This window comes from Petaurus breviceps, unplaced genomic scaffold (assembly GCF_028583685.1).
Source record: "Petaurus breviceps papuanus isolate PSGF00001 unplaced genomic scaffold, PetGlider_PUasm1.0 183, whole genome shotgun sequence".
NCBI lineage: Eukaryota > Metazoa > Chordata > Mammalia > Diprotodontia > Petauridae > Petaurus > Petaurus breviceps.
In genome coordinates this window covers 1,420,173-1,434,996 of record NW_027185791.1, presented here as the reverse complement: position 1 = coordinate 1,434,996, position 14,824 = coordinate 1,420,173, and the positions used below count along the sequence as shown (strand labels likewise).

General features: G+C 39.3%; 1 protein-coding gene across 1 annotated transcript in view; it reads left to right on the top strand.

Moving 5' to 3' along the window:
- Positions 1 to 705: 705 nt before the first annotated feature.
- Positions 706 to 14,824, top strand: part of CCDC192 (coiled-coil domain containing 192) — a 338,981-nt gene continuing 324,862 nt past the window's right edge. Inside the window, exons 1-3 of the mRNA XM_069087735.1 lie at positions 706 to 736; positions 1,293 to 1,419; positions 12,754 to 12,808. Of these exons, the coding sequence (XP_068943836.1) occupies positions 706 to 736; positions 1,293 to 1,419; positions 12,754 to 12,808 (213 nt within the window). The remainder of the gene's footprint in view (positions 737 to 1,292; positions 1,420 to 12,753; positions 12,809 to 14,824) is intronic.

Sequence of the window (14,824 nt, the reverse complement as noted above, 5' to 3'; positions counted from 1 at the left end):
CTTCAGTAGATTGCTTCTGACTCTATCCTCTGCCAACTAGCCAGAAGGCTTTCCAGGTTTAGGGTGACAGAACTCTTGATCTCCTTTCTCTCCTTATTCAGCTGTAAACTCCAACCTAGGTTTGTGGATTGAATTTAAACAATTCTGATCTAATCTCTCAGGCTTAATCTCTCAGAACCCAGTCCGTGCTACATAATGTAGAGGCCTTCTTGTAGGAGCAAAATAGATTAGGAAATCATTTCAACAATACTTTATTAAGAATTCTCATTATAGGGGCGGCCAGGTAGCACAGCGAGTAAGAGTACCGGCTCCAGTGTTGAGAAGACCTGGAGATCGAATCCCGGGCTCAGACACTTAGCACCCACCCAGAAACACCTGGCTGTGTAACCTTGAGCAAGTTACTTAACCCTAACTGCTTAGGGGTGGCCAGGTGGCTCAGCGAGTAAGAGCACCGGCTCCAGTGTTGGGATGACCTGGATCAAATCTGGGCTCAGATACTCAGCACCACACCCAGAAATAACTGGCCATGTAACCTTGAGCAAGTTACTTAACCCCAATTGCTTAAAAAAAAAAAAAAGAATTCTCATTATATATGCAACCAGGCTTCCAACCAAGTCTGGTGTGTTTTGTGTACCTGAATAAGGAAATTATGAAAATGGTCCCAGACATTCATTTCTTCAGAAGAGACATGTGGATAGACACTCCATGGAGGCAGAAACTTGGAAATGGCAGATATGTATGGAGAACTGGCCTTTTCATATCCATAAAATTGTTTGCTTTTCTAGAGGCTGCTAGAACAGACTTCCTTGGTGATATTGGATACTCTTTCTTGATTTGGTATATTATAATCTGCTGACTTCTCTGAATTCTGTTCTCCATTTTCTTGAATAAATGAGCTTGTTCATTATTCATTGTGTGTAATGGCTTTTTTTTTGTTTGTTTTTTTGCTTTTTGGATTGGGGAAAGTAGAGCAATTGGGGTTAAGTGATTTGTCCAAGGTCACATGGCTAGTTTTGTATTAAGTGTCTGAGGCTGGATTTGAACTCAGGTCCTTCTGACTCCAGGGCCGGTGCTCTATTCACTGCACCACCTAGCCACCCCTTGTAATGGTCTTTTAAAATTTAGTTTAAAATTTTTTATATTCTTTTCTGAAATAGTGTTTGATGGGAAAGAACTAAGGGCTTCTCCTTAAGAGTGTCCAGAGAAGTGACTTTCCTCTTGAAACAGATCTTTACCCCTCTACCAATATCTGAGGGCGTAGATAAAGAAAATTCTAACCTAATTGGAGGTAGGCAAGGAAGGAGCAAGTACCCAGAGGAGGTCTTTCTTCTGCTCCCTCTTAAGGCAAAATTCACAATCTCCCATAAAGAAGAGTTGCCTCAAATTCATCCCACCCATGAGCTGCATCAATATATTTAGGTAGCCTATTTGAATATACTTACCTTACATATTTACTTATATTGTAAATATTGCATTTTATTGTTTCTATTACTGCTATATGCACAGGAAGTTCCAAATCTCATATTCTTTCCAGGGTACTATATATATATTTTTTCAGTCTTACAAATTCCACTATAGAAATGGTATAATTTATTTTGTTAACTTTAATTTGTTTTTTCCCCAAAGCTAATAGACCTTCAAAGGTCTATATTTTCTTTATTATCTTACAGCATAGTTTTCATTTATATATGCTGAATTATCATGATTTGCAGCCAACCTCCAATTTCTTTCAGATTATTATTTCCTTCCCAGGAATTATTAAAATAAGGCCATGAAGATGACTTCCTTTGATATGTTTATATTTCATAGGTGAGCACTTCTTTTTTTTAATTAATGCTTTATTAACTTCTGATTTACATTATTCATTTCCACCAGATTTTGAGTTACAAATTTTCTCCCCGTTTTTCCCCTACCCACTGCCCCAAAATAGCAGTCCCACAGGATATTCCCTCCTCCAATCTGCTCTCCCATATTTTCTCCCATATCCCTTTCTACTTTTCCACTGGATCTCTATGCCTCAGTGCCTGTATATCTTATTTCCCAATTACATGTAAGATGGTATTAATAATTGTATATATATATATATATATACATACATACACACACATATATATATATATACATATGTATATATATATACACACACATATATTTGAATATTTGATTTTAAAACTTTCAATTCCAGATTCATTCCCTTCCTTCCTTGTCACCCACCCTTACTGGGAAGATATGCAGTTCAGTATAGGTTGTACATGTGTGGCTAATGCAAAACAATAACATAGTGAATATATTGTAAAAGACTGACTATATTTCCCTCCCTCCTATCCCACCTCCCACTTGTTCTATTCTCTACTTTGATCCCGTCTATTTTCAAAAGTGGGTGCTTCCAACCTCCCTCCCCCCCAGCCTACCCTCCCTTCTATCATCCCCCCTCATCCCCTTCCCCCCCTATTCTCCTGGAGGGTGAGATACCCTATTTAGTGTGTATTTCACTCCCTCCTCAAGCCAAATTCAGTGGGAATAAGGTTGTCTCATTCCCTTTTGCCTTCCTATTCTTCCCCTCCATTGTAACCATTTTCCCTTGCCTCTTCTGTATGAGATAGTTTACCCCAATCTGTCTCTCCCTATCTCCTCTCATTATATTCCTCTCACCTCTTAATTTCACCTTTTAAGTATCATTCCTTCCTGTTAAATTGGTCCTGTGCCCTCTATCTATGTATACCTGTAAACATATATACACACATTCACATATGTATTCATATGCCCATATACCCTCATATATAGACAAGTATATATATATTTCTAATCCCTTCAACTACTGAGAAAAGTTTCATAAGTTACAATTATTGTTTTTCCATGTAGGAATGTTAATAGTTCAACTTGGATCAGTTCCTTATGATTCCTTTTCCCTGTTTACCTTCTCATGCTTCTCTTGCTTCTTGTATCTGAATGTCAAATTTTCTATTCAACTCTGGTTTTTTCAGCAAGAATGCTTGAAAGTCCTCTATTGCACTGAATGACCATATTTTCCCCTGAAACATGATACTCAATTTTGCTGGGTAGGTGACTCTTGGTTCTAATCCCCGCTCCTTTGCCCTTCAGAATGTCATATTCCAAGCCCTTCGATCCCTCAGTGTAGAAGCTGCCAGGTCCTGGGTTATCCTGATTGTGTTTCCACAATATTCAAATTGTTTCTTCCTGGCTGCTTGTAATATTCTCTTCTTAATCTGGGAATTCTGGAACCTGGCTATAATATTCCTAGGAGTTTTCTTTTTGGGATCTTTTTCAGGAGGTGATCGGTGGATTCTTTCAAACTCTATTTTGCCCTCTGGTACTAAAACATCAGGGAAGTTTTCTTTGAGAACTTCCTGGAGGATGATTTCTAGGTTCTTGCTTTGGTCGTGGCTTTCAGGCAGTCCAATAATTTTTAAATTCTCTCTCCTGGATCTATTTTCCAGGCTCATGGTTTTTCCCATGAGATATTTCACATTGCCTTCTATTCTTTCATTTGTTTGGATCTGTTTAACAGCCTCTTGATTTCTCATAAAATCATTAGCTTCCATTTGCTCCAATCTAATTCTGAAGCAATGGTTCTGCTCTTTGAGCTTTTGAGATTCTTTTTCCATCAGGCAAATTCGGCTTTTTAAGGCATTCTTCTCCTCATTGCCTTTTTGGGCCCCCTTTGCCATTTGAGTCAGTCTGTTTTTTAAGGTATAATTTTCCTCAGTCAGGCTGTTGACTCTCATTTCATAATTTTCTTGCATTGTTCTCATTTCTCTTCCCAATTTTTCCTCCACTTCTCTTATTTGGTTTTCAAAATCTTTCTTAAGGTCCTCTATGGCCTGTAACCAGCTTGTATTTTCCTTTGAAGCTTTTGGTGCAGGAGTTCTGACTTCACTGTTTTCCTCCTGTTCCATGCTTTGCTCCTTTTTGTCCCCAAAATAGGAATGTAATATTGTAACCTTCTGTCTGCTTTGTTTCCTTTGCCTGCTCATTTTGCCACTCAATTACTTGACTTATGGGCTTTTTGCCACAGTAGGACTCTGCCACCAGACAGGGGAGCTTTTGTCCCAAACGCTGGGGTTTTCTCAGCTGCCGGAGGTATTAGATGGGTGCCCTCTCTGAGGTCTCCACACGCTCTGGCAAGCTGGACACACACCCCAGAACCTCCACCCTAGACTGCAATCCAGATCCAAGCAGGTTAAAGCAAGAGCGATTACCCCTCAGACTGGTGCTTGATACCCCTACACTCTGCAGGCCAAGAGCTGAAGCCACCAGGTGGCGCTGGCTGGCTGTGCCGGCATCTCAGTGGCTTTTAGCCCTGGGGGTAAAAGCCACGCACTCCCACTTACTGGTCCCAAAGTCCAGACTGTACTGACCTCTCACTTTGTCCTCTGTGTCTATGTGTTGATAAATCTGGAAACGGCCACAGCTGCTGCTGATCTGGAGTCCCTCTGGCCCCGGCTGGTCAGGTCCGCCCTGGGGCTAAAGCCTCTGCATGGGGCTGGGCTCGGCTCCCAGAGCGCTGCGCTGGATTCCTGCCGGCCTGCTGGGCTGTCCTCAGTGGGAGGTTAGTTTCTCTGTGTCATTGTGTTGGTTCTGCAGCTCCAAAGTTTGTTTAGAGCCCCCTTTTACATGGATTAGGGAGAGTGGAAGCCGGAGCTGCGGGAAGGTCATGCTTCTACTCCGCCATCTTGGCTCCTCCCCCTAGGTGAGCATTTCTTAAATGTGTACTTGAACATTTATTAAGTTGCCACATAAATCTGAATTTATTACAGAGATCTCTGCTAATGGGTTGTTTTCCATTTCCTGAAAAGGGAAGTTGATAGTGCCAAATTGGATTTCAAGGCATCTCTGGTTCTATTGCTGACTGATTTGAGGAAAATCACTCCCTATAAAAGGGGTTCTTAACCTGGATCTGTGAATGTGGATGGGAAAAAAAAAAATTATATCTTTTTTTTTTGTTTTTTGGAGGGGGGAAGGCAGGGTAATTGGGGTTAAGTGACTTGCCCAAGGTCACATGGCTAGTAAGTGTTAAGTGTCTGAGGCCGTATTTTACATCTTTATTTCAATAAAGGATTGGATTTCCGTTCTAATTTTAAGTATCTTATTTCATGCTTTTAAAAATATCATTCTGGAAAGGCTTTACCAGAGTGCTAAAGGAGTTCATGACACACAAAAAAGTTAACCCCTGTGCTAGACAACTTCTCCATACTTTAAATAAGAATTTAATAGTTATTGGTTTTGTAGCCAATGGTCAGGACCCTCCAAAGGATTCTAGGCTCAGTGATACTTGGTTCAAATCCTTGTGTCCCTGACCCTCTGGGGATCAATTTCCTTCTTTGTCTCATTTTCTTCACCTAGAGTTGATCTATAAAAATCTTCTAGTATACTCTTGGTATAATAGCTCATTTCTAGGTTTCTCCAAATATCGTGTAACAGAGTCCCTTAGTCCCACATAGGCACTCAAGGTGTTAATGTGTACTTAGTATGAGGAAGCCTTTATTATATATATTTTTATCAGAACCCTATAGCAGCTCTATTTTTAAAAAATAAAGTCTTTTTAACAACAAAAATCTATTTTCTCTTTCTCCCAGCTCCCCTCTTGGGGAAAAAAAATAAATAAAACTAAAAAAAAAAATACAACAAACTTTTGTAGTGAATATGCATAAGCAAGCAAACAAATTCCTTCATGGACCATGTCCAAAAAGTATGTCTTACTTGATATAATGAATCTTTTCTTCTCTGCCAGGAAGTAGTACATTTTGTCATGAGTCTTCTGTGATTATGGTTGGTCATTTAGAATGATCAGAACTCTTAATTTTTTTCTTATTTTTTCTTTAAAATATTGTTCTTATATAAATTCTCCTGATTCTGCACTTAAAAACTATTTATTTATTTTTTGCTTTTTGGAGGAGGGAAGGGCAGGGCAATTGGGGTTAAGTGACTTGCCCAAGGTTGCATGGTTAGTAAGTGTAAAGTGTCTGAGGCCAGATTTGAACTCAGGTCCTCCTGACTCCAGGGCTGGTGCTCTATTTACTGCCCCTCCTAGCTGCCCCCTAATTCTGCACTCTTTACTCTGCTTCAGTTCATATGTTTTTCCAGGTGTCATTGAAATTCCCCCTTAATCATTTCTTTCAGCATAATAGCATTCAACCATATTCATATAACATAATTCGTTGAGCCATTCCACAATTGATAGGCATTCCTTCTCCTTAGTTTCTAATCTTTTCCACCATAAAATAAGAGCTGCTATAAATATTAGTATACTATTGATACTTTTCCTCTTTATTTGATTTCTCTGGCGGTATAAAATTAATAAATGTGTAAAGGAGTATTTATTTACTGTTTAGTGACCTTTAGGTATAGTCCTGAATTGCTGTCCCGAATGGTCAGACCACTTCATAGTTTCACCAAGCCCTGGCTCTGAGTTATAAAGACAGTAATTATTAAATTTCTATTTAAAATGTATACCACAACATATGTAATTCTATTTTTTGCCAACTTTGCTAATTTGATAGGTGTGAGGTAAAACCTCAAAGTTGCTTTAATTTTCATTTCTCTAATTGTTAGTGATTTGTAGATATTTTTAAAAAATGGCTACTGAAAATTTTTATTTTTTTCCTGTGAAAACTACTTATTCAAATAATTTGACCACTTGTTTGTTGAAGGATTGATCTTAGTCTTATAAATTTGAATCTGTTTCTTATATATCTTTGAAATAAGACCTTTATTAAAGTAACTTGTTGCATAGGATTTTTTTCTCCAGTCACTTGCTGCCCTTCTAATTTTCGCTCCATTGGTTTTGTTTATGCAAAAACTTATAAATTTTCTATGATTAAAATTGTCTATCTAATCTTGTGTAATCTTCCCTACCACTTGTTTATTCATGAACTCTTTCCTTACCTATAGATACAAAACACAATTTCTTCTTTGCTCCTCTAATTTATCACATAGCCTTTAATATCTAAGTCCTGTGTCCATTTGATGCTTGTCTTGGTATGTGATCAATCAATAAGCATCTATTAAGTGCCTACTTTGTGCTAGGCGTTGTGCTAAGTGCTGGGGATACAGAGAGACAAAAGACAGTCCTTGGTCTTGAGGAACTTACAATCTAATGGAGGAGACAACATACAAATACATACAAGGCACACTTGATATGGGATAAATAGGAGATAATTAGCAGAGGGAAGGCATTGGAATGAGGAGGTGTTTGGAAAGGTTTCCTGTGAAAAGTGAGACTTTAGTTGGAATTTAAAGGAATCCAGGGAGGTCAGTGGTCAGAGCTGAGCAAAAGAGTTCCAGGCATGGGAAATAGCCAGGGAAATTCTCTGGGGTGAGAAATGGAGGGGTGGCTAGGTGGAACAGTGAATAGAGCACTGGCCCTGGAGTCAGGAGGACCTGAGTTCAAATCCAGCCTCAGACACTTAACACAAAAACTAGCCGTGTGACCTTGGGCAAGTCACTTAACCCCAATTGCCCTCCAAAAAGGAAAAAAAAGGATTATCTAGTTTTTGGAACAGCCAGGAGGATGTTCTAACTGGTGTAAGAAGACTGGAAAGGTAGAGGGACTAGCAGGGCTTTGAATGCCAAGAGTATTTTGTATTTACACCTGAAGGCCATTCATTGAGTAGTGAGGTGACATGATTGGATCTGCACTTTACAAAATCACTTTAGTGGCTGAGTGGAGGATGGATGGGAGTGGGGGGAGATTTGAGGCAGGCAGACTCATCATTATTGCAATAACCAAGGCATAAGGTGATGAGGGCTCACATTAGAATTGTGGCAGTGTCAGAGGAGAGGAGGGAATATGTTTGAGATATGTTGCAAAGGTGAAGTCTATAGGTCTTATTAACAATGTGGCTATGGGGTGGGGGGAGAGGTGGGGCAGTAAGAGATTGTGAGGAATCCAGGATGACTTCTCAGTTGTGAGCCCTAAGGATTGGTAGGGGGATGGTCCCCTCTACAGTAATAGAGAAGATAGGAGAGAGGGAAAGGAAAGGGGGAAAGATAATGAGTTTGGTTTTATACAAGATTGTTTTAAGATTTCTACTGGACATCCAGTTTGAGATGTCTGAAAGGCATTGAAGATGTGAGATTGAAGATCAGCAGAGAGTTTGGGGAAGACAGGTAGATGTGAGAATCATTGGCATGGAGATGGCAATTATATCTCTGGGAACTGATTAGATCACCAAGTGAAGTAATTTAGGGGGAGAAGATAAGAAGGCCAAGGACAGAACTCTGAGGAATGACTACAGTTAGAGGTTGTCATCTGTAAGAGAATCCAGCAGAGGAGACAGAGAAGGAGAAGTCAGAAAGGTAGAAGGAGAACCAAGAGAAAAGGGTGTACAGAAAACCTAGAGAGAAGAGATTATCAAAGAGGGAAAAAGGTCAACAGTGTCAGAGGCTACAGACAGGTCAAGGAAAATGAAGATGAAGAAAAAGTAATTAAATTTGGCAGTAAGAGATGAATGGGAACTTTGGAGAGAGCAGTTTTTTTGGAATGATAAGGCTGGAAAGCAATTTATAAGGAGTTAAGAAGAGAGTGAAAGGAGTGAAAGTATTGTAGCAGCAAGCACCCCAAGCGTCCTCAGGGTTTGCCGCCCATACAGGTTCTTGGATCTGCTTTGTTAAAGGAAAGCAACTCAAAATGGGTTAACAAGCTTACTTTAATCAGTTTATATCATTTACCTTGTTCAGGGGAAAAAGGTCAGCACCCCAAACTTCAAAATATACAGAAAGAATTATCAAGACATTAACAGATCAAGTAGACAGCTTTCCAAACTGTCCAACCATTACATCCATACCCAGTCAACATCTGGGTTTCCACATCTGGGTTTTTCAAAGCCAGGGGACTCTCAACAACGGCTTCCCAGAATTCAGATCAAATCACAGAACACTTCTCAAAGTGAGTCCCAAAACAAAGCTACACATCAGGGCTTATATAGCCCTCTCCTGGCTCAGAGAATGTAACAACCCTATTGACTCATTGGCCAATCAAGAAGTATCTACTGAAAAACAAGCCTCCCTCCCCAGGCTTCAGGTGCATTTTAGCCTAGGGGCACGGAAGATCTTCCAAATTTACATTCCCATTACATTCAGCCCCAAGATCTTTCATGCCCATAGCATAGACAATTTACTTTTGAATTAGCTCTGAACATTTCTTAGGTCACATTTTCAAAGTACAGAACTAAAGTTACCAAAGTGGCCACTGGCCCTTAAACAAACACAAAGTACATAGATAGCATTATCACTTCAATTCAAAACAAGAGTTCAAACAAAGTTCTCTGGGGGAGGGGGGAGGGGTATCCTTCCCCTCACACAGCTCCAGCCCCTGCCTCCAAGCACAGGGCTGGGCAACAAAACCAACAAGGTGGGGTCCCTGGGGATCCAAGGCACTTCATCCCACCCACCATAGTCACAAGTCCATTCTCCCCCAGGGTCCCAAACTGTGGGATGCAGCCAGGAAACACATTCAGTGCCCCTGCTTTGCTGCTCAGTTCTTATCTTTTCCTGTGGCTGAATTCCAAACTCCTGGGCTCCTTCTCCTCCCGCAGGTGGCAGCCGCTCCTGGCTTCTGCCCAGGTCCTGATGCAGGCAGCTCACCATTCCCGCTCTCAGCTCAGCGAAGTCTGCATGCAGGCCATTCTTCTCTCCTGCTCCACGGCTCCACAGAGTCACAGCTACCACAACTGGGAAACAAACAATTATCCCAGCCCCCATACTTTCCTTTTACTCTGCAGATCCTGTTTGTGACGCCATTTTGTAGCAGCAAGCACCCCAAGCGTCCTCAGGGTTTGCCGCCCATACAGGTTCTTGGATCTGCTTTGTTAAAGGAAAGCAACTCAAAATGGGTTAACAAGCTTACTTTAATCAGTCAGACATATATCGTTTACCTTGTTCAGGGGAAAAAGGTCAGCACCCCGAACTTCAAAATATACAGACAGAATTATCAAGACATTAACAGATCAAGTAGACAGCTTTCCAAACTGTCCACCCATTACATCCATACCCAGTCAACATCTGGGTTTCCACATCTGGGTTTTTCAAAGCCGGGGGACTCTCAGCAGCGGCTTCCCAGAATTCAGATCAAATCACAGAACACTTCTCAAAGTGAGTCCCAAAACAAAGCTACACATCAGGGCTTATATAGCCCTCTCCTGGCTCAGAGAATATAACAACCCTATTGACTCACTGGCCAATCAAGAAGTATCTACTGAAAAACAAGCCTCCCTCCCCAGGCTTCAGGTGCATTTTAGCCTAGGGGCAGGGAAGATCTTCCAAATTTGCATTCCCATTATAAGTATATAGATTGCTTTTTCAAGGAGTAAAGCTATAAAAAGCAGGAGTGATATAGGATAATGATAGGGATGGAAGAATCTGGTAAAGGCTTTTTTTTTCTTTTTCAGAACAGGGAAGACATAGATATGTGTGTAGGCAGTAGGAAATGAGCCAGTTGAGAAGGAGAGATTGAAAATAATTAAAGAGTGGGGATGACAGAAGGGGCCATATCTTGGAGGAGATGTGATGGAATGGGATCACCTGAGCAGGGAGAAAGATTAGTCTTGGTAGGGAGTAAGGCCACTTCATTTGAGACAGGGGTGAAGGAAGGGAAAGTGGCAGAAGGCATCTTGAGGCATAGGAGATAATAAAGAGGGAAGAAAATGGAGCTCATGGTGAATGGCCTCTGTTTTTTCTATAAAATATAAGACAAGTTTCTCAGCAGAGAGTAGGGGGAGGAGGAGCCATGGGAGATTTGAGGAGGGATGAAAAGATTTGGAAGAGTCACTGTAGAGAGTGGGATATTGAGTTGATAAGGGAAGTGTGGTAGGATTGCCTTACTGCAGTGAGGGCCCAGTTGAGGTGGTGTAACATAAAATTGTAGTGGTCCCAGTCAGAATGATTGTGTGATTTTCTCCACCTTCATTCAGCAGCATGGGAGTGATCCAAGGCTGAGGCTTCGTTGGACACAAACTATAAGATAAGGAGGCTAGGGATTCGGGAGAACAGTGTAGAGTTGAATTCGTTCACCAAGGAGTGAAGACGGGAAGAAGAGGAGACAATAGCTAGTTCAGGGAAGATGGCCTGGGAGAGGAATGAAGAGTCAAGGGGTTAGAGGTCATGGTATGGATGAAGGTTATGATTTTGTAAGGAAAGGCAAAAGGGAGAAGAGGTGTTGGTTTATACCTAATTTCTGGCAGACTGCTTTCTAGTTTTCTTAGCATTTGTAGCATTTTTGTCAGTCCTCCCATTAACTGTGGTCTGTGGTTTCATCAAATACTAGGTGACTTTCTTTGTCTCAGTATGTGGTACATTTAATTTCTTCCACTGATCAACATCTTTTTATTAACCAGTACCAAATTTTTTTTATGATTACTGCTTTGTAGTAAAATTGAATTCTAGTATTGTGAGACCTCCCCTTCTAACTTTTTCCAAGATTTTGCTTGAGATTCTTGGTCTTTAGGGGGAAGCCATTATTTATCCTCCCAGAAAACTGATGAGATGAAAAAACTTCAGGAGTGCATATACATAAATACTTAAATAGTCCATTAAACAGCTAGATAGAAAGTAAGGATACTTTGGGGACTCTGGAAGAAACAATACCTGTGTCTGAGCAACTAAAGGCAATAGCAGGGAGAACCTGCAAGGTTCAGACTGCCTGCTGCCTCACGATGTGGTTCATCTCCATGTTCTTCATGTCATGGGTCCAGTTCTCCAGCTTCAGAACCCATGTTATTGATCTTCCTTCTTCTCTGAGAAAGAAGAAAATCTCCTTCCAAGAGCCTGGTGCCCAGACTCTCAAACTTGGGATTATTCATAAAATAGACTCAAATATTGGTGCTGTCCAGGAAATTTCTCTTTTCTGGCTAAAAAGAGAGGAGAGAGAAAGAGAGAGAGAGAGAGAGAGAGAAGAAGAAGAAGAAGAAGAAGAAGAAGAAGAAGAAGAAGAAGAAGAAGAAGAAGAAGAAGAAGAAGAAGAAGAAGAAGAAGAAGAAGAAGAAGAAGAAGAAGAAGAAGAAGAAGAAGAAGAAGAAGAAGAAAAGAGTGATTATGAGATAAGCTTTGTGGTTTACCATATTAGTGGGTAAGATTACATACACACACACACACATATATATACATACACATATTTGTATATATATAATGTGTCTTTATATATGCATATACATATATATGTATATTCCAAACATGGAGAATGAGAATAAGCAGTTGAGGGTGGGAAGAGACCCAAGAGAATGCTATCATGAAATCATACTGGAAAATTCGTCAACAATATTAAATGCTGATGAGAAGTCATGCTTCATAGAGCTAGAAATTGACTTTTGAGAGTGGACTAATGTTTCTCTAAAGAACATTTTCCAGGTTATTTTTTGCATATTTTAAATACAATTTCTATTCCATTCTGTTTTCAGTGCAGTGAAAAGTGATTTGGAGTCAGAGGACTTGGATTCAAATTTTGCCTCTATAACAAATTAGCTGCATTTCTTTGAGCAATTAGCTTCTCTTGGCATCAGTTTCCCATTATGCAAAATTAGGTGGTTGGACTAGATATCCTCTGAGGTTCATTCCCAATCTAAATCAATCACCCCATAATTTTACTTTATGATATCTCAAGACTGATATTTAGAATAAAAATAAAATAGTTTTTTATATTTTTAAATTTCATTTGAATGGTTACAATATATGGAAATATTTGGTGTACATGTGTTTTCAAGCTTTACTTCAGGATGCTAAATTCTAACTTTGTTTCAGCTTCACGTCTGGTGGAAGTTCAGAGATGGATATGCCACAAAGAAACAGAGTAACGGTAAGAAATGGTACTTAAATAGACCTTTTAAAATTATTCCAATGAGCATATATGTAACTTATCTCAATTTGTTCAGCACTGAAACCACCCAAATATATCCGAATTTTAAATTAATTATTACCAAAAGTTTTCTAAACAGAACACGGAATACTTGCTTGAGTAAACAGAATGAAGAGGTGGTTAAGGAATGAGAGTGAAAGAAACTATTATGAAACTGGAATTGTCCTGATTAGTGCTGAGACCCTAGCCTTACTGCTTCTTTGAGTGCCCTTATAATCCTCCCTTCTCCCCCCACCCTCAGTTCTCTATGAACTCCCAAATTCTTCATAATTATATCCACATACCAAGGCTGTCAGTGGTCACTATACTCTTATGGTAGTTACATCTTTCGGGCCTTCACTTCAGAGTCATTATTTCCTACTGAGAACACTTTAAAATGTTCATTAGCATCTCAACAATGCTAATAATATTTAAACTGATCTGAACCCAATCACCCAGGACATACTCCTAAATCCATAGTTATCGGGGAGAGGGATTTTTTTTGACTGAAAGATGCATTTTAAAGTTTCAAAATATAATTTTCATTGGAAATTTGTTTTTAATCTTTTGGCATTTACTCTAATATTTTTGAGTCTTTTTTTCAGATGAACAAAATAAAATTCCATGTTGCTAAAGGGAGAATTCGCTTAAATTTCCTTAGTTTATACTTCTTTTTTTTCTTTCCCCTATGTTATAATCATAGATAGATGCTTGTATGATTAGCTGGAATCCTCAGATTACTGGTTAAGATGCAATTTCAGAAGAGGAGTACAAATTGCACACTAAATCAACCCTTCTATTGTCTGTCCTAAACCAGGGAAAAGTGCTAATTATAACATTTAGGATTTCTGCCCGGGGCTCCCAATTTACTTCCTGGAATTTAGTATTTTATCCCTACCAGTTTATGTTTGAAATCGTCTTTAACCTTGAGGCTTGACTTAACCTTTGCTGCTTTAGTTCCTGTCTTTTTTCTGTTGCTGAAAAAAACAATTTGGACAGAAGCTTGGGCTCGAGAGGCCTTGGGGCCATCCCAGCCTAAAATGACCACTTCCTCACATACTTTTCTTCTTTCTGCTGTTTTATGACTCATGGGAAGGTCACTAACAAGAAGAATAAATTGGGATTTTGAATATCCATCTTCAGAATATGATGAACAAAATGACTCTTGATCTAATCCCTTTTGGATGATTGTACGCTTTTGAAAACAACCCCATTCATATGCAGAAAGAAAGAAAAAAAGAAAGAAAATGACATTTCATTCTGTGTATGATAGAGGCTCAAGAAATTTCAGGAAGTTTAACTCATAGGAAACTTATTTAGATCTACCTCCTGAACAAGCTCACATTTTATTTTTAGCTGTCTAAGAACAAGCAACATATAGTGTCAAAGGGGAGATAAGAAGGAACCTGGAGTCAAAAGCCCAGGGTTTCCATCTTGTATTCACCAATAACTAGCTATGTGATCTTGAGTAAGTCTCATAATTTTCCTGGGTTGCAGACTTCTAATTTTAAAATGAGGGGTCTGTACTAAGTACTTTTTATGATGGCCTCTAGTGTTATCTCTAGCTCTAAAATCCTATGAGCTTTAGAGACTTTTTTGTACTTTTTCAGTTTATGTTGACATTATATGTTAAATAGTTGATGACCAGAAACAGTATTCATATAAGTTTGCTTTGGAAGTTTTAAAGATATTTTTTCTTTTAAAGAGTTTGTCATTTTTATTTTTTTAATTAACTAGCTTTGGAAAATAAATCTGTCACTTGCACTGTGCCTCCCACTTCACATTGGGAAAAACAAACAAGTAGAAAAAGCCCTCAATACATAAACTATATAGTTTGGCAGGACAAATTCTCACATTATTCATGTCCAGATTATCTATCTATCCTCTATCTATCTATCTATCTATCTATCTATCTATCTATCTATCTATCTATCTATCTCTCTCTCTCTCTCTCTCTCTATCTCTCTCTCTCTATCT